The sequence below is a fragment of the Pipistrellus kuhlii genome, unplaced genomic scaffold, assembly GCF_014108245.1.
Source record: "Pipistrellus kuhlii isolate mPipKuh1 unplaced genomic scaffold, mPipKuh1.p scaffold_m20_p_123, whole genome shotgun sequence".
NCBI classification, from domain to species: Eukaryota; Metazoa; Chordata; class Mammalia; order Chiroptera; family Vespertilionidae; genus Pipistrellus; species Pipistrellus kuhlii.
The window spans coordinates 306,767-325,756 of record NW_023425431.1 but is presented as its reverse complement, the minus strand read 5'-3'; the positions used below and the strand labels follow the sequence as shown (position 1 = coordinate 325,756).

Here is an 18,990-nt window from a genome sequence, read left to right as displayed (position 1 = left end):
CCATCGAGCCTTGTCTGACTCCTTCCTGCCGTGGGCCCTGCTCACGGTCCCTGTGTCCAGCCGGGGGAGGTGGGGCAGGGACCCCCAGAAGCAGGACCAGGCCCCCCAGCAGCCGCTGGCCACCAAGCCTGGGAGTGGCCACCTGGGCCGCTCTCGCTGTGTCCCTCGGGGGAGGTGCACCAACCTCGCCCACCTCTCCTCCTGTTGTGTGTACGCCCATCTCACAAAAGGTGCCTCAGGAAGTCCAGTTACGGGGTCATTTGTTAACGGCCGGCGGCTTACGAGGGGCTAAAGCGCCCCAGACCTCGCAGCCTGGACAGCTCGCCAGCCTGGCTCATGGGCAGAACGTCACTGAGGCATCATTCCGTCTCTGGGTCTGGAGTGAGAGCCTGTTTCGCGATGTCACAGACGTGGAACGGAGCGAGTTTTTATCTAAAGTATCTACGGTTCACCGAATCCACAGAAGCACGTGAGCTGGGACGGACAAACTGGGCCATTTAGGATAATTGTTCTGTCCAAATTCCGGGACCACTGAGTCAACCGAAACTCATTATCTGCAGCTACTGAAACAAGTTAGGATAACTGAGCTGTCCTGGGTCCCAGAAGAAGGTGCTTCAGGGACCAGTGAGTTCCCATCCATGGGACATTCAGACCACCATCCATGGAGTATTGGGACAGCATCCCTACGTTCAGAAAATCAAAGTAACTTTTCTAGTGTTTTTTTTTTCTTTCCTAAAAATATATTTTATTTACTTTTTACAAAGAGGAAGGGAAAGGGATAAAGAGTTAGAAACATCGATAAGAGAGAAACATCCATCAGCTGCCTCCTGCACACCCCACACTGGGGACGTGCCCGCAACTAAGGCACATGCCCTTGACCGGAATCGAACCCTGGACCCTTGAGTCTGCAGGCCTATCCACTGAACCACACCGGCTCCGGCAACTTCTCTATTGTTTTAGCGAACAGATAAGCACAGAAGCCGACCAGCAGTTTCCGTCCGAGGGGATGGAAACCCTGTTTCCCTCCCTCTCCTCCCGCTGTAAATAAACCTGTAAATAAATGGGCTGGCAGCTGGTGCTTTGATCTGGGGCAGCCCATCATTAAGCAATTCGTTTGCAATTTAATTATTTATTCTTAAGTGTCTCCTGAGGCCCCGAGAAGGTGAGTCATGCTCAAACCCAGCCCCTTCCCCCAGCCATTCCTTTCAGGAACTCCTCCCCCTTCCTTCCCCCTTTCCCTCCCTGAGTGCATTCACCTGCTCACCCACCACCTGTTCCTCCAGGGAACATTCCGGAACCTCCAGGTGCCTGGGCTGGAGACCCAGAGAGGTCCCAGGTCCCCTCCCCGCCCCCAGCATCCTCAGCCTGCACGAGGGAAGGTTAATTATTATTTTGGGTAATAATTACAGCTCGGGGCTGGGAGGCACAGGCTGGCTGCTCTGGAAGGACAGGAGCTGCCAAAGGAATGCTCGCCCTCAGGCCTGGGAAAGGGGGGGAGGGGGGCAGAGCCACCTTCCTTAGTCCTTGCTAACTCCCCAGCCCCGGGAGCTGGCAAGGCCTGGGTCTCTGTTGTTGAGTTGTTAACAGGAGGATGGGATTGAAAAAAAATAGTCCAGCGGAAGCCGGTTTGGCTCAGTGGATAGAGCCTCGGCCTGCGGGCTGAAGGGTCCCAGGGTCAAGGGCATGGACCTTGGTTGCGGGCACATCCCCAGTGGCGATTGTGCAGGAGGCAGCTGGTCGATGTGTCTGACTATCCCTCTCCCTTCCTCTCTGTAAAAAAATCAATTATATATATATATTGTGTATATATATATATATATATATTTAAAAAATAGCCCAGGCTGAAACCGGTTTGGCTCAGTGGATAGAGTGTCGGCCTGCAGACTGAAGGGTCCCAGGTTCGATTCCGGTCAAGGGCATGTACCTTGGTTGCAGGCACATCCCCAGTAGGGGGCGTACAGGAGGCAGCTGGTCGACGTTTCTCTCTCATCGATGTTTCTGACTCCCTATCCCTCTCCCTTCCTCTCTGTACAAAAAAATCAATAAAAAATGTATTTTTAAAAATAGCCCAGGCAGGAGATGGAGAGAGAAGGGGCACCCCCCCCCCCCCCCGCAAGCTCCAATGAGGCGCCTTGTCCAGGGTGATTGGGGTGGGAGTGGCCTGGGAAGGCTTCCTGGAAGAGGCGGCGTTTGAACCGGGAGGGATGTGAAGAGGAGGGAGGGAGGAAGAAGAAGGGGAGTCAGTCCTTCGTCCCTCTGCTCACCGGTGCTGATGGTGCGCTGGATGCTGGGAGACCGTGCTGGTGGGCATGCTGGGAGCACACCGGCAGGGAGGTGGGGATGGGAGCCGCTGGAAGCATGCTAGCCGTGCGTACCCCGGATCTCACCAAGGACGCCTCAACAAGTCCAATTACGGGGTCATTTGTTAACAGCCAGCGGCTTACGAAGGGCAGTTCAGCCCTCCAGACCTCGCAGCCCTAGAAGCTCACCACATCTGGCTCAGGTGGGCAGAAAGTCACAAAGGCACCGATTCCATCTCTGGGTCTGGAGCGAGGAGCCCGGTGTGCACAGAGCAGTTACAGAAGCGAGACTGGGCGAGTTAGTGATCTGTGAAGATTACGTAGAGCTTTGGGTCTGCGGGTCCCTGAGTCAGCAGAAACGCATTGTCTTGGGGCCACGGAGGTCACACAATTTAGAATAACTGTGCTGTCCAGATTCTGGGCCCACGGAGCCACCCGGAACGCATTATCTGCAGCCGCTGAGACAATTTAGGGTAATTGATCTGTCCTGGTTCCCAGGTACAGAAGAATGTGCTTCTGTGACCAGTGAGGTCACCATCCACGGGGCACACAAACCACCATCCATGGAGGGTTCAGTCGACTGGGACAGCATTCATAAGTTCAGAAAATCAAAGTAACTTTTCTATTGTTTCAGCAAGCCAATGAGTACAGGAGCCAAAGAGCAAGTGAAAGTTAAGGTTAAGCCAAAACCGGTTTGGCTCAATGGATAGAGCATCGGCTTGGGGACTGAAAGGTCCCAGGTTCGATTCCGGTCAAGGGCATGTACCTTGGTTGCGGGCATATCCCCAGTAGGGGGTGTGCAAGAGGCAGCTGATCCATGGCTCTCTCTTATGGATGTTTCTAACTATCTCTCTCCCTTCCTCCCTGTACAAAATCAATAAAATATAAACTCAATAAAATATATTAAAAAAAACAAACAAAAAACTTCAATTAAAAAAATAAATAAATAAAAAAGAAAGTTAAGGTTAAAAACTGCGAACCGGTTTGGCTCAGTGGATGGAGTGTTGGTCTGGGGACTGAAGGGTCCGAGGTTCGATTCTGGTCAACGGCACATGCCCGCCCAGGTTGTGAGCTCAATCCCCAGTGGGGGGTGTGCAGAAGGCAGCCGATCAATGATTCTCTCTCATTGATGTTTCTATCTCTCTAACCCTCTCCCTTCCTCTCTGAAATCAATAAATGTTTAAATAAACAAACAAACAAACAACCTCCCTCCCCTGCAGTTTCTACCTGAGATGGTTGCTACCTTACTTCATTCCACACTGGCTTTATGTGCAGCAGTCAAATCCTGGACTCATCCTTATCCGTGAGGGGACTGTACTGCCCCCTAAATTCAAGTGGTCTGACTGCATTAATTTTTCTTAATTTTTCTACACTGCCTGCTTGGCACAATTCGTTTTCTATCTCCTCACCCCGCTTCTTGTAAGGGCATTCTCTGTTCTGTTCCTGCTCTCCTGTCCCCTAGCCCTGTGGTCGGCAAACCACAGCTCCAGAGCCACATGGGGCTCTCTGGGCCCTTGAGTGTGGCTCTTCCACAGAATACCACGGCCTGGGCGAGTCTATGTTGAAGAAATGGCGTTAGAACTTTAAGTTTAAAAAATTGGGCTCTCTGCCCCAACCGGTTTGGCTCAGTGGGTAGAGCGTTGGCCTGCAGACTGAAGGGTCCCAGGATCGATTCTGGTCAGGGGCATGTATCTTGGTTGCAGGCACATCCCCAGTGGGAGGTGTGCTGGAGGCAGCTGATGGATGTTTCTCTCTCATCGATGTTTCTCACTCTCTATCCTTCTTCCTTCCTCTCTGTAAAAAATCGATAAAATATATTTTAAAAAAAGAAAAGAAAAGAAATGTCCAAGCGGAGAGACGTCCAGCGGGCAATGGGATGAGAGTGGGAACCAGACCAGCGCGGCCCTGGAGCAGACTCCATCCCGCCTCCAGCTCTCTCCCGCTCTGAAGACCAGCGCTGCTTCTCCCCGTTTCTGAGACGGGGAAACTGAGGCCGCCGCCGCGAACGATGCGGGCACGTCGGGACGTGAGGCAGGAGGTACCCTCCCCATTCACAGAGGGGGAACCGAGGCTGTGCCAGGGCTCTGGGTCACGGCCGAACCCCGCCAGGACCGGGCACCCCGTTAGCTCCGCCGGTGGGGGAGGGGTGAGCGGCGGCCCGTTGCCATGGAGACACACCCAGCACGCCGGGATTGGGCTCGGGGCTTCGGTTCAGGCCCCTCCTCCTTCTTCCTCAGCCCGTTCCTGGGTCCCAAGGGCCCCCCATTTCCCAAGTGCCCGGCTGCGTCCCGCCTCCTCCGGTCTCCACGGCGACGCCACCACGGTCCCTCCTCCTCCCCACCTCCACCGTCCGCACGTCTGCGCATGCTCGGCCTCGGCGCGCGACCCCACGGGAAGCCCCGTCTGCCTTCTGGGAAATGTAGTCCGAGAGCCCGGCGGCGCGCTAGGTAGGCGAGGCCGTATTTGTGCCGGCCAATAGGCGCCTCCGCTGGCTAGCCCGCGGTGCATCTTGGGAAATGTATTTCTGGCGCTGGCGGCGCCGCTCGGGGGACGGACGCGCACGTGAGGAGAGAGCCAATGGGAAGCCTCCGTTGCCGCGCCGCTCCCTGGGAAATGTAGTGCCGGCGAGCTCCGGTGGGGGGGGGGGCGGTTCGTCAGGCGGAACGGAGCACTAGGTCCCCGGGGGAGGGGTGGGGGGGGAGGGGAGGACGGAAGAGTTTGGCGCAAGGCCTGCCGGGGCATGGAGTCCCGGTGAGCGTTGTGCGCATGTGCGAGGAGGCGCAGGGGGCTTGGGGGGGCCTCGCCGGGGAGAGTGAGGTGAGTGCGGGGACGTGAGGGAGGGTTTGGGGGAGGTTGGAGCTTTTGGGGGTGGGGGGCGCCGGTGAAGGGCGGGCGGGAGGGGGCGATGTGGGGAGGGGGGAACAAGGGGGTCGCGGTGGGGGAGGGGGAGGGGGAGGGGAGGTCGATCGGGAGGGGGAGGGGGGTCAGGGAGAGGGGTGTCGAAGGAAAGAGTTGGAAACAGAGCGAGTGGAGTTGGGGAGGGCCTTGGAAGGGGGGCGAGGGGAGGGGGAGGGGGAAGGGGCGGGGACGGGGTCCTGGGGACGAGTCTGGGACCCCAGGTATGGGGGAAGGGGCTTTAGGGGGAGGGCATGCCCCGCCCCCCCGCAGACGGGGTGCAGGTGAATCCTTTCCCGTGCGCTTTCCACGCACTTTGCGAAGTTGGGGGGTTCCCCAAGATTTCTGGGTTTCTGTCTTTATTATTATTATTATTTTAATTTTATTGATTTTCACAGAGAGGAAGGGAGAGGGACAGAGAGCTAGAAACATGGACCAGCTGCCTCCTGCACACCTCCCACTGGGGATGTGCCCGCAACCAAGGTACATGCCCCTGACCGGAATCGAACCCGGGACCCTCCAGTCCGCAGGCCGATGCTCTGTCCACTGAGCCACACAGGTCTCGGCTGGGTTTCTGTCTTGGTGAGGAGTGTGTCCCGCCCCACCACCCCGCCTCAGCTTGTGGCTCTTATCACCCGAGGCAGCCCCCCTCCCCCTGCCACCCCCTTCCACCCCGACAGCCTCCAGTCACTGCCTTTAATGCCTTTACTTTTAAATATATATATTTTAACACATGCATTGCTTTCCGGGAGGAAGGGAGAGGGAGAGAGAGAGAAGTAGGAACATCTACGATGAGAGAGAATCATGGGTTGGCTGCCTCTTGCACGCCCTACACTGGGGGGGGGGGATGGAATCCTGGCCGGGAATCGAACCTTGACCTCCTGGTTCATAGGTCAGTGTTCAGCCACGGAGCCAGGCAGGCCCGGCTACTGCTTATCTTAATGCCTATTCCAGTTTGCAGCTAGATTTCCAACGCATGTAGGTGCTTGTGGGGCCCTGGCCTGGAGGCCTTGATGACCCCGAGCTTGGGGGTTCCATCCCCAGTCAGGGCTCATGCAAGAATCAGCCAATGGCCCTGGCTGGTGTGGCTCAGTGGATAGAGCGTCGGCCTGCAGACTGAAGAGTCCCGGGTTCCATTTCGGCCAAGGGCACATGCCCGGGTTGCTGGCTCCATCGCCAGTAGGGGGCGTGCAGGAGGCAGCCGATCCATTATTCTCTCTCACCATGGATGTTTCTCTCTCCCTCTCCCTCTCTCTTCCTCTCTGAAATCAATAAAAAAATATTTTTTAAAGGAAGAATCAACCACGGCATGGGCGAGTCTATTTTGAAGAAGTGGCCTTAGAAGAAGTGTAAAAGTTTAAAAAATGTGGCTCTTAAAATAAATTTCAATCCTTGCACTGTTGATATTTGGCTCTGTTGACTAATGAGTTTGCCGACCACTGGACTGGGGCTAACACTTTTATCGATTGATTTTAGAGGGAGGAAGGGAAAGAGAAATACTGATTTGCGGTTCCTTTGATTTATGCGTTCATTGGTTGCTTTTTGTTGTTGTTGTTCCTCACCTGAGGATGTTTCTCCGTTGATTCTTAGGGACGTGGAAGAGAGAGGGAGAGACAGAGACACATCGATGTGAGAGAAACACACCTCTTGGCCGCCTCCTGCACAAGCCTGGCTGGGGAAGAGCCCGCAACCAAGGTACGTGCCCTCGACCGGAATCGAACCCGGGACCCTCTGGTCCATCCACTGAGCCACACCGGCCAGGGCCATTGGTTGATCCTGGTATGTGCCCTGACCGGGGATCGAACCCACAACCGTGGAGTATCGGGACAGAGGGTTGAACTGTTACTGCCGCCCATGGGTCTGTGTGATTTTGGCCCCGGGATCGGAGGCCGTGTACCTTGTTCAAGGACAGCCGGCGGCTGGGCGGGGCGGGGGCGGGGGCGGGGGCGGGGCAGAGGCGTGTGGGAGTCCTTGTGCGCGGGGACATGTGGCAATGTGTGTGGACATGTTTGGTGGCAGAACTGGGGAGGAGCTACCGGCACCCAGTGGAGAGAAGGTCAACATTTATTTTTCTTTTTAAGTTTTTCTTTTTATTTATTTATTCATTTATTTTTACATTTTTTTATTAAGTTATTATCTCTGTGCATATTTTAACATTGCCCTCCCCCCCTTAAGTTTTTATTGAATTTATTTATTTTTAGGGTCAAGGTTAGGGCTAGAGGTAGGGTTTATTGAATTTATTGAGATGATGTTAAGAACAGTATGTTGTTGTTTTAATATATTTCTTTTTTTTTAAATATATTTTATTGATTTTTTACAGAGAGGAAGGTAGAGGGAGAGAGAGTTAGAAACATCGGTGAGAGAGAAACATCGATCAGCTGCCTCCTGCACCCCCCCAACTGGGGACGTGCCAGCAACCAATGTCCATGCCCTTGATCAGAATCGAACCCGAGACCCTTCAGTCCACAGGCCGATGCTCTATCCATTAAGCCAAATTGGTTAGGGCTTAATATATTTCTTTATTGATTTCAGAGAGGAAGGGAGAGGGAGAGATAGAAACATCAAGGATGAGAGAGAATCATCGATTGGCTGCCTTCTGCATGCCCCCCACTAGGGATCAAGCCTGAAACCCGGGCATGTGCCCCTGACCAGAATGGAACCCGGGGCCCTTCAGTCTGCAGGCTGACGCTCTATCCACTGAGCAACACCAGCCAGGGCCGTTGATGGCTTCTTGTATGTGCCCTGACCGGGGATCGAACCGGTAGCCTTTGGGTTCATGGGACGATGCCCTTCCCGTTGAGCCACCTTGTCCAGGACAGCGCTTTGTTTTATGGGGGTGTCGGGGACGGGGGGGAAACTGAGGCAGAGAGAGGCGGCATCACTTGCTCCAAGCCGCTCTGGTCCTGAGGGGGGACGCTGGGGTGTGCACCCGCACCCCTGCTCCCATCCCTTGGCGGCAGGAGGTGGCCGGGGTCCTGGCAGAGCCGGAGGTGCCCTCACCGTGCCCGGTGTCCCCCCTCGCAGGTGCCGCCGTCCCCGCTGCCCGGCCCGGGCTCGCCGGCCCCGATGGAGATTCCGGCGCCGCAGCCGGTGAAGCAGGAGGGCCCGGCCGCGGAGCTGCTGGTGCTGGACTCGCCGTGGCACCGCTTCCGCCGCTTCCACCTGGGCGACGCGCCGGGCCCGCGCGAGGCGCTGGGGCTGCTGCGCGCGCTGTGCCGGGCCTGGCTGCAGCCCGAGCTGCGCACCAAGGAGCAGATGCTGGAGCTGCTGGTGCTGGAGCAGTTCCTGAGCGCCTTCCCCGCCGACGTGCAGGCCTGGGTGTGCAGCCGGCGGCCGCAGAGCGGCGAGGAGGCGCTGGCGCTGCTGGAGGAGCTCTGGGTGAGCCCGGGGGCGCGGGGAGGGGCAGCTGGGACAGCGGGCAGGGTGTGGGGGGAACCCCGCTCCCTGGCGCCTCCCTGTGCGTGGACAGGCCCGCCCCACAGCCTCACCGCAGCCTGGGGACCGAGGGTGTGATGGGGGCGCTGCCGGTGGGAGCCTCAGGCTGGTGGTACTCTTTATTTGTTTGTTATTTTCTGTTTTTTATTTATTTATTTTTAAATGTATTTTATTGACTTTTTACAGAGAGGCAGGGAGAAGGATAGACAGTGAGCTCTATCTGCTGAGCCAGACCGGTTTTGGCACTTTTTAAATTTTTATTGATGTCAGAGAGGAAGGGAGAGGGAGAGAGAGAGAGAGAGAGAGAGAAACACCCACGATGAGAGAGAATCATTGATTGGCTGCCTCCTGCACCCCTCCCCACTGGGGACCGAGCCCACAACCCGGGCATGTGCCCTTGACCAGAATCGAACCCAGGACCTTTCAGTCCGCAGGCTGATGCTCTGTCCACCGAGCCAAACTGTCTAGGGCTGTTATTTCTTTTTTTCATCCTCACTTGAGGATATTTTCCTATTGACTTTATTTTTTAATTTTAAGATATATTTGATTGATTCCTTACAGAAAGGAAGGGAGAGGGATAGAGAACTAGAAACATTGATGAGAGAGAAACATCGATCAACTGCCCCTTGAACACACACACCCCATCCCCCCCACTAGGGATGGCCCGCAACTAAGGTACATGCCCTTGACTGGAAACCAACGCTCTATCCACTGAGCCAACAGGAGCCAAACCGGTGCTGGCGGCCCCTTGAGCTTTTAGCAAAGGCCAGCTGAGGAGTACCCTAATCAACTTAATAACAATGTACCTACCTGTATAGTTTAAGTGTAAAAAATGTGGCTCTCCAAAAGAAACTTCAATCGTTATACTGTTGCTATTTGGCTCTGTTGACTAATGAGTTTGCCAATCACTGGCCTAAGACATCCTGCTTATCAGATGTTTCCATTACGATTCGTAACAGTAACAAAATGACAGTTACGGAGTAGCAAGGAAAGTAATTATATGGCAGAGGCACACCGGCTGACCGGGCCCCCACGACGGCAGCTGGGGGCATCGCTCCGCCAGTGGGGGTTACCACTGAGCCCTCGGGGGTCGGAACCCCAGGCTGCACCCCAACCAAGAGCACCAGGACCGGGCGGAGGGAGGACGGGGCCAGGAGTTGCTGTCCGGCGGGGAATGCAGATACCCTCTTAAAGGGCCAGCACACATGGTTTTGCGGGCAGCCCCTCCCCCTGGTCCCCGGCAGAGAGAGGGCAGAGCGGGCTGGAGCTGTGTGAGCACAAGCCGGGGTTGGGGCCTCCGGTCAGACTGTGGGAGGCAGACGCCCCGTTCTGTCCCAGAGTTTGCAAAGGGCAGGAAGAAGCTCAGGCAGCCTGGCTGGTGGGGCTCAGTGGTTGCTCCAGGAGGTCAGGGTTCGATTCCTGGGTTGCAGACTCTGCCCCCGGGGGAGGGTGGGGCATGCAGGAGGCAGCCTGGTCCATGGTTCTCTCTCATCACTGATGTTTCTGTCTCTCCCTCTCCCATAAAAAACAAACAAACGAAAAAGCAGCAGCAGCAGCAGCTAGTGCACCGTTCAGAGCAGCTGTATCGGTCAGCTGCAGCTGTGTAACAGGTGGCCCCCATCTTGGTGGTTTAAAAATAGACGCAGCGTCCCACGCAGTCTCTGAGGGTTGGGGTCTGGCGCCTCGTCTCAGGAGGTTGCAGCTAAGGTGTCGGCAGACGCTGTGGTCCCCTAGGGGGCTCTCACAGGCCTCGTGGGGTGGCCGAGCGAGCATCCCCCGGCTCAGGGCCCTGGCGCTGGGACTGGTGAGAGGTGTGAGGTGCCGTTGGGAGGGGAGGGGGCGGGAAGTGCAGGCCATCCCTCGGGCGTTTCACCTCACAACGCGGCGTCTCCTTCCAGGGACCAGCGATGCGGGCCCCCGGGGAGGGGACGGAGGGGGCCGGGGTCGGCCTCCAGAAGGACGACGCCGGGATGATGGCGCTAGGTGAGTGGCCGGCCCTTCCCGCCCACGGCTTTCTCCGGGCCCAGCGCGGGGTGCCCCGCCCACCCGCCCCTCAGTGGGTGTCCCTGGCTGCCTCGCTGTAGGCCCCCGGACCCTGCGCAGGGCCCGCGCAGCAGGGCAGAGTGGGGGGCGGGGAGGGGGCTGGACAGGCCCAGGGAGGTTCTGGCCCGGGAGCTGCAATCCCACCGCAGCCCCAGCGACGCGCAGTGGTGCCCGCGTCCTGTAGCTGCACCGCCCGGTCCCGGACACACCCGTGACGGGGGGAGGGAGGTCAGGTGCACCTGTGGGAGAAGGGGGATGGGCAGGGCCTGGGACAGCTGCACAGCGAGATGCTCTCCCGGTGCCGGAAGAGGGCTGTGTCCTAACTGCAGCTTCAGGGTCATCTCAGGGCCGATGGGGAGGCAGCAGGATGGAGGCCAGGGCAGGGAGGACTCGGGGAGAGTAGGGAGGGTCACAGGACAGGGACTACCCAGCCATCATCCATCCATCCACCCACCCACCTATCCACCCATCCACCCATCCACCTACCCACCTACCTACCCACCCATCCATCCATCCACCCATCCATCATTCCTCCATCCACCTACCCACCCACCCACCTACCCACTCATCCATCCACCCACCCACCCACCCATCCATCATTCCTCCATCCACCTAGCCATCATCCACCCACCCACCCACCCACCTACCCACTCATCCATCCACCCACCCACCCACCCATCCATCATTCCTCCATCCACCTAGCCATCATCCATTCATCCACCCACCCATCAACCCACCTATTCACCCACCCACCCACTCATCCATCCACCCATCCATCATCCATCCACCCACCCACCCATCATCCACCCATCCATTCCTCCATCCACCTACCCATCCATCCATGCATCCATCCATCCACCCACCATCTACCTACCATCAATCCATGCATCTACCCACCTACCTCTCCATCATCCGTACATCCAGCCACCCATCTGTCTACCTCCATCTCCCTACCATTCATCCATCCACCACCTCATCCTCCATCCACCCACCTGCCCACCAATCATCTGCCCATTCACCGATCCATTCATCTATCATCCATCCATCCCCTGCATGTACTCATTCCTCTCCCCATTTCCTCCTCCCTTCTTCCATCCCTCCGATCGCCCTTCAGTCTCTTCTGTGACCTGTACCCCTCCCTCCCTCACACACCCGCACACACATTGGCACGCCTGTGTAGCGCTGACTGTTTGAGCCGCAGGGACGGATGGATGAGAGCCCCTCCCCCAGCGCTGCCCGCCCCGCCCGCGGCCCTCACCCTGCCCGCCCTGCCCGCCGCCGCCTGACCGCGCCTTTGCCCGCAGGAGATGCCGTCCCGGGAACTGAGGAGCCGGCCTCTGGCGACGCCCAGGCCGCGCGGCCCTACAAGCAGGAGCCGGGCAGCCCCCCGCTGGCGCCGCCCGCGCTGCCCGCGCCCGCCCTGCCCGCGCTGCTGGCCGCCGCCGCGGGCACCGTGTCCTGCCCCGAGTGCGGCAAGACGGCGCTGAAGCCGGCGCACCTGCTGCGCCACCGGCAGAGCCACTCGGCCGAGAAGCCGCACGCCTGCCCCGAGTGCGGCAAGGCCTTCCGGCGCAAGGAGCACCTGCGGCGCCACCGCGGCACGCACCCCGGCGGCCCCGCCTGCCCCGGGCCCGCGCTGCGCCCGCTGCCGGCCCGCGAGCGGCCGCACGCCTGCTGCGAGTGCGGCAAGACCTTCTACTGGCGCGAGCACCTGGTGCGCCACCGCAAGACGCACTCGGGCGCGCGGCCCTTCGCCTGCTGGCAGTGCGGCAAGGGCTTCGGCCGCCGCGAGCACCTGCTGCGCCACCAGCGCATCCACGGCCGCGCGGCGGCGGCGGCTGCAGCGGCGGCCGCGGCGGCCACCGGGGCGCCGGGCCCCGAGGGCGGGGGGCCCTTCCCGCCGTGGCCGCTGGGGTAGCCGCCGCCCGCCCCCGCCTGATCCCCGGGACTGAGCCTCCTCCCCCGACGCCTCCTCCCGGACTGAGCCGCCCGCCCCCACCTCCTCCTCCCGGACTGAGCCTCCTCCCCGGACTGAGCCCCCCCGCACCCCAGCGTCCTCAGGTCCCGTCCGGCTGTGCGCGCCCCGAACCCCGCGCTCCTGGCGGCGGCGCAGGAGGAGGCGGTGCCGGAGGGAAAGCTCCGGTTGCGGGCGGACTTGATTTTTCCCCTGAGTTCACAGTAGCGTGTGTTTTTCTTCTGAATTTCGCCCCAGTTCGCAGACGGCAGAGAGAGGTGGGGCAATCCGACCTCCGCTCTGCCCCCCTCCTGACCGCCAGCCGCCCCGCCCTGTGCAGGGGCCTCCCCGTGTCCCTGACCCGCGCACCGCCCTTTGGGGGGAAGGGCGGGCGGGGCCCAGGGGAGGCGCTCAGGAGGCCCCTGGGCCAGAGGGGCGGCCGCAGGCGGGGGGCCGGGTCCTGCCCCTGCCCTCCGCCTCGCCCGGACAGGTGGGGGGCAGGGGTGCGCGGAGATGGCGCTCCGAGAAGCGCGTGGACGCGGTTCACCAGCATCTGCCCGGAATAAAGTCACTGATGAGGGGCAAGCCCCGCCGGCCTCTGTGGACGTGCCCTGCTCCCTGGAGGGGGGGGGGGGGAAAGGGGGCGGAGAGAAGGAAGGGTGCGGGGGGCGGAGCCCTGGAACCCCCCAGCTCCCGGGGCCGCCGTTCCTGCTCTCCAGTCTAAAGATGGGCCCCGGTGAGAGGTGGTGGGAGGTGCCACACGGGCCCCTCACACCTGTGAGCGGTCCCGGTCCCTCTCCCAGGCGGGGAAGGGCGGCTGGCTCCCCGCCTGCTGGGGCTGTGGGTCTGGAGACCCGGCCGGGCTGGTGCTCCCAGAGGCCTGTGCGCCGCGGTGGCCAGAGCCCCGGATTGGGCCCGGGGTGGTCCTGTGCCGCCTCCTCCGGGTCTGGCCGGCGGCTCTGTAGTGTGCGCCCTCTCGGCCTCCGCACCCCTCCCGTATGGGGCGCCTGGCCTGGGGCCGGGGGCATCGCCGGGAGTGACTGGAGCAGCCTGGGCCGCCCTCGCTTGGTCCCCGAACCCATTCCAGCCCCAATTCCAATCCCCCCACCCCGCCGTGTCCTCCCCAACCCCTCACCCTCCCGACGGCCCGGCAGTCGCGGCTTCCGATGGCTCTGGGTGAGAGAAGAGGCGGCAGCGAGCTCCGCTGAGCAGGAACCCTCCGTGTCTGCCTGCGCCCGGGCCTCCACCTGCAGACCCGGTGGCGGGCGCGGGAGGGGCAGCACCTGTGCGCCAGCCCGGCCTCCTGCAGCCGCGGCCACCGCGCTGCGACGGACACTGTTAATGCAAGATCCATGGGCGCCTGGAGGAGCCCGAGCCCACGGGAAGCCCCTGTCCGGCCGCACTGAAGCTGAGGCTCCAGGGAAAGAGGAGGAAGGCCGACAGCCAGCAGATGCGGAGACAGCCGGGGACCTGGTTTTAAATAAAGGAGAGACCCGACCCGTGGCTCAGTGGGCAGCGCGTCAGCCTGCGGACCAAAGGGCCTCGGGTTGGATCAGGGCTGGTGCAGGAGGTGGTAACCCATCTGTGTCTCTCACATCGATGTTTCTCTGTCTCTCCCTCTCTCTCCCTCTCTCTCCCACTCTCCCTAAAAATCAATGGGAAAATATCCTCAGGTGAGGACTAACAAACAAAGCAACACACACACAAAAGGGAGGGTGAGCCCACTGGCATAGCTCTGGTTGAGCTTCAAACTATGACCCTGGAGGTCACGGTTCAAGTCCCCGTCAGAGCCCAGGCCCGGGGTCGGCTCCATCCCATGGGGGCGTGCAGCCAGTCAGATTCTCATAAATGATGCTTCACTCTCTCCTTTCCTCTCTGAAATCAATGAAAATATATTTAAAAACGGAGGGTGATGGGATGGAAAGGGTATTTGGGGGTGGGCAGTGGAGGCTCAGGGCTCCAGGAAGGGCTGTGAGGAGGGGCCCGGCTGGGGGCCTGGGTGACTCCGGTGGCGCCGGCGGGAGTCCCAGGCGCTGTGAGTGTGCCTTCACTGTTGTCCTGCGTAGCTTCTGACTCTGACTAGCATAGGAACTGACCAATCAGAACCATAGGTGGGTGCTGGCTGCCTAGGAGGCGGAGCTTCTGATGCTGACTGGCATAGGAACTGACCAATGGGAAACAAAAGTGGGTGCTGTGAGGAGCCAATGGCTGCCTAGAAGGCAGAGCTTCTCATGCTGACTGGCATAGGAACCGACCAATGAGAACCAAATCTGGGTGCTGTGATGAGCCAATGGCTGCCTAGGAGGTGGAGTTTTTGAGGCTGACTGGCATAGGAACTGACCAATCAGAACCAAATTGGCCAGCAGAGGAGGGCAGTTGTGGGCAACCTCAGGCCTGCAGGAGAGGGCAGTTAGGTGTGATCAGGCTGGCAGGCAGAAGCAGTTAGGGGTAATCAGGCAGGCAGGCAGGTGAACAGCTAGGAGCCAGTGGTCCCAGATTGTGAGAGGTTATCTGACTGCCAGTTTTAGGTCTCATCCCTGTGATCAGGCCTAAAATGGCAGTCAGACATCCCACAAAAGGTCCCTAATTGGAGAGGGTGCACACTAAGTTGAGGGAATCCCCCTCTGTGCATGAATTTCGTGCACCCAGCCTTTAGTATATAAATATTTTGCCCAAACTGGTTTGGCTCAATCGATAAAGTGTCTGCCTGCTGAATCAAGGGTCCCAGGTTGGTTCTGGTCAAGGGTATGTACCTTGGTGGCAGGCACATCCCCAGGAGAGGTGTGCAGGAGGCAGCTGATTGATGTTTCTCATCAATGTTTCAAACTCTCTATCCCTCTCTCTTTCTCTCTGTAAAAACAAACAAACAAAAACCAATAATATATATATATTTACAAAATAAAAAAATATGGTGTGTCAGACATCCACACTGCACTGGGTATTCTGTAGGGAGTCTGGCCACTCTCCTGGGACCTCCCTATTTTACAAGGAAACAAAGGACAACAGGAGGACAAACAGAAGATAAGGGTTTAATCATGAGCTATTTATTGAAAAAAAAGGTAGCAAGACTGACACAGGATATGGGGCCAACAGGGAACATGAGGGATCATTGGAGGACCCCAATCCTAATCCACAGCGCCTCCTGTGTCTAAGTGCTCATGGACCATTTCTGCACCCATTCCTGTCCTTCTGGGTCAGCAGGGATGTGGAGCCTCCGGACCGCCTGGTTGACATGCCCTTTGGTGGCGTTGAAATGTCCCCAGCTGGCGGAAGGCCCTGTCGCACCGGGGACACCGGTAGGGCCTCAGGCCCGAGAGGGGCCACATGTGGATGTTGAGGCTCCCTCTGTGGCTGACCTTCTGGTGGCAGACGTCCCACTGGTACGGCCTCTCCCGGGTGTGGACCCGCTGGAGGCCACGCAGCATGGACTCCTGGGCGAACCTCTCTTTGCGGACGGTAAAAGCGGATCGGCTTCTGGCCCTGGTGAGTCCGATGGTGGACCCTCAGGTCCCAGGCCTGAGGGAATCTCTTGGGACAGAAAAGGCATTGGAAGAACCTCTCTCCCGTGTGTGTCCTCCGGTGAAGGTCTAACTGGGATTTATTACTGAACCTCTCGTGGCAGTCCTCACACTCGTTTGGGATCTGTCTCCCGGGTTCTGTGCCAACAGGGTGACCAGCTGGCTCCACAGCGTTTGATGCACCAACTGAATCGGACCCGGGCTGTCCTACAGCTTGTCCTTGGCCCAATGGCACGGCTGCTTCCTGAGGCTCCTCTTGGATGGTGGGAGTGTTCCCCCTTTTTCTCTTGTGGGAACCTCTTGCATGCCGAGAACCTCTTCTCTTCTGACGCTGAGTCAGGGCCCGAGTCTCTGGGATGTGGGCGGGAGGTTTGTCAGCAGCATCCACACATTCAAGGCTGATTCCTTCTTGGGGGCTCTGCTCCCCCTCTGTCATCACCGTATCTCCTGAAAGAGAGGGTTCAACGCACAACATGAATAAAAGCCGTTTCGACCTGGCTCGGGGACTGAGCACCCACCCAGCAGCCAAGAGTCGCCAGCTCCACTCCCTGTCAGGGCAGGTGCCCGGGGTGTAGGGCTCCGTCCATGGAGGAGGCAGCCATTCCATGATTTCCTCTCTCATCGATGTCTCTATCTCTCTCTATCTTCTCTGCACTCTCTCTCTAACAGTCATATGAGAGAGAACACTTTTAACACCCCCAAAAGCCTCTGAACCAAAGCTGATGGTGCTTGAGAAATTCCCATCAACCAACAAACCTGAGAGACTAGACCTTAGGACACCAGGGTGTCTGTAGTGGACAAGGCTTGGCATGGAGAGCCACCTGTCGCCAATAGAGGACCAGGCTGCATCCTCAGCACAGGGAGCATCCATAATCGCTCTGAAGCCCCGATCCATACTCACCAGGACTGCTGGGAAGCGGAGCCTCTGGAGCTGTGAGAACCGCTGCCTCTTCCTCTTCTACCATCACGTTCTCCTCCAACTCCTCCAATCTCTCCGCAGGCCTCACACCATGCGGGTCACTGTTCTTGGGAATCGTCTCTGGCTGGAGGACTTGCTGCCTCTGACCATGGGCAGACAAGGGTGGTTAGACGTGTCTGAAACCAGGAGTGGGAAGCTCTGTCCCTCCTTCCCCCATCCCGGTGGTCGGCAAACTGCAGCTCACGAGCTTCATGCAGCTCTTTGGCCCCATGAGCTTTTATCGATAGCAAAGGCCAGCTTAGGAGTGCCCTGATTAAGTTGATCACAAAGGACCCACATATAGTTTAAGTTTAAAAAATTTGGCTCTCAAAAGCAATGTCAATCGTTGTCCTGTTGATATTTGGCTCTGTTGACTCATGAGTTTGCCATCCAGTGCCCCATCTGGTCCATCTCCCTGACCTGGACCCCAGGTTACCTAACACCACAGTTTTGGGGCTCTGTGTAGACTTCCTTGGGGCCAAACCCATCACCCCCAACTCCCAATTCTGGACCCAGCCCTCCCCACTCCTCACCCTGGTAATGCTCAAAGGATCAGTAGATTTCTACTGGTCTGTGGACCAAGCACAGAGGTCAGGGACTCTTGATGGTCCACGTTGGTTCAGAAATGCCCATGAACTGAACGCTTCCCCTCGATGCATTTCAGGGTCCCTTTCTAGCCTGTGTCCAAATTCCCAAATGCCATGGCAGCTACGGGCTGCACGAACCCTTGAACCTGCTCCCACCTGTCCCCACAGATCAGGGCGTCACAAACTCACCTGTCCCCAGGCCACATCACTGGGTCCTGGCTGGTTTCCCAGCTCTCCAAGGACCTCCGTGCTGTTGTCAGGATGTTCCCCCGCCTCACTGATGGGGGTTGAAGACTTCATAGACAAGTCCAGCACCAGGTCTTCCTCCGAATTCTCCAGAAGATATTCCTGCCCTTGGATGGTGAGCACCCTCTGTGGGGAGGAAATGAAAGAGGATGAGACCCGGGAGGCACCTTCCTCCTTGCCTGTGTCCTTCTCACACTCACACTTAAAGTTTCCCTCTGTCTCCCTTCCCCATTCTCTCTCTAAAAAAGGAATTCTTTCAATCATCCGCGCACATGGTGGCAACCAAACATGTCTCCCAACATTGCCACAGGCTCCCTGGAGAGCACAGGCACCATCCCTCCACCTGGTCTGTGCCTCAGTTTCCTCACCCATGAGGCAGAACCAACAAGTCTACCTCCTGGGGTTATTCTGAGATCATTAGGAATGTGTGGTTCTGGATGGAAGATCACATGTCAGAAGATGTCCATCTAAGGAATGCTCATGTGGCCTGGGTGTTGAGGCTCAGTGGCTGGGTATCTACCTATGAACCAGGAGGTCACAGCTCCATTCCCGGACAGGGCATACCACCGGTTTCAGACTTGATCCTCAATGGGCTGGTGGGGGTGTGCAGGAGGCAGCCAATCAGTGATTCTCTCTCATCATTGATGTTTCTCTGGCTCTGTCTCCTCATCCCTCTCTGAAGTCAACAAAAATATATTTAAAACATAAAAACACAGAACACTGCTGAAACTGGTTTGGCTCAATGGATAGAGCGTCGGCTTGGGGATTAAAAGGTCCAGGGTTCGATTCCGGTCAAGGGCATGTACCTTGGTTGCGGGCATATCCCCAGTAGGGGGTGTGCAAGTGGCAGCTGATCGATGACTCTCATCATCGATGTTTCTAACTCTCTATCTCTCTCCCTTCCTCTCTGTACAAAAGCAATAAAATATATTTTAAAAAACAAACAAACAAAAAAACACTGAACACTAAAGAACATTGACTGGCCTCCCTTGCCCTGCCCATCCTGAAGGTCCCACTCACCCATTTCCTGGGTTTCTCCTTCTTCCTCAGCAAG

At 58.1% G+C, this 18,990-nt stretch overlaps 2 protein-coding genes across 4 annotated transcripts; one reads left to right on the top strand and one right to left on the bottom strand.

Annotated features, from left to right (window-relative positions):
* Window positions 1–4,938: 4,938 nt before the first annotated feature.
* ZNF444 (zinc finger protein 444) lies at window positions 4,939–13,210 on the top strand. Of its 3 annotated transcripts, none has more exons than XM_036434444.2 (4): window positions 4,939–5,117; window positions 8,220–8,573; window positions 10,529–10,613; window positions 11,978–13,210. In XM_036434444.2, the coding sequence occupies exons 1-4, from the start codon at window positions 5,067–5,069 to the stop codon at window positions 12,589–12,591; spliced, it is 1,104 nt and encodes a 367-aa protein (XP_036290337.1). In that variant the 5' UTR covers window positions 4,939–5,066; the 3' UTR covers window positions 12,592–13,210. The 3 variants fall into 3 exon arrangements, with proteins under 3 accessions (XP_036290337.1, XP_045436338.1, XP_045436337.1); XM_045580382.1 differs by lacking the exon at window positions 4,939–5,117 and adding an exon at window positions 5,663–5,678; XM_045580381.1 differs by lacking the exon at window positions 4,939–5,117 and adding an exon at window positions 6,845–6,890.
* Window positions 13,211–15,845: 2,635 nt separating this feature from the next.
* LOC118716933 (zinc finger and SCAN domain-containing protein 5B-like) lies at window positions 15,846–17,258 on the bottom strand. Its single transcript, XM_036434439.2, is given in 3 exon segments — window positions 15,846–16,101; window positions 16,104–16,592; window positions 17,047–17,258. Coding segments are annotated over 3 exon segments (723 nt in total). The 5' UTR covers window positions 17,111–17,258; the 3' UTR covers window positions 15,846–15,931.
* Between the last annotated feature and the right edge of the window lie 1,732 nt (window positions 17,259–18,990).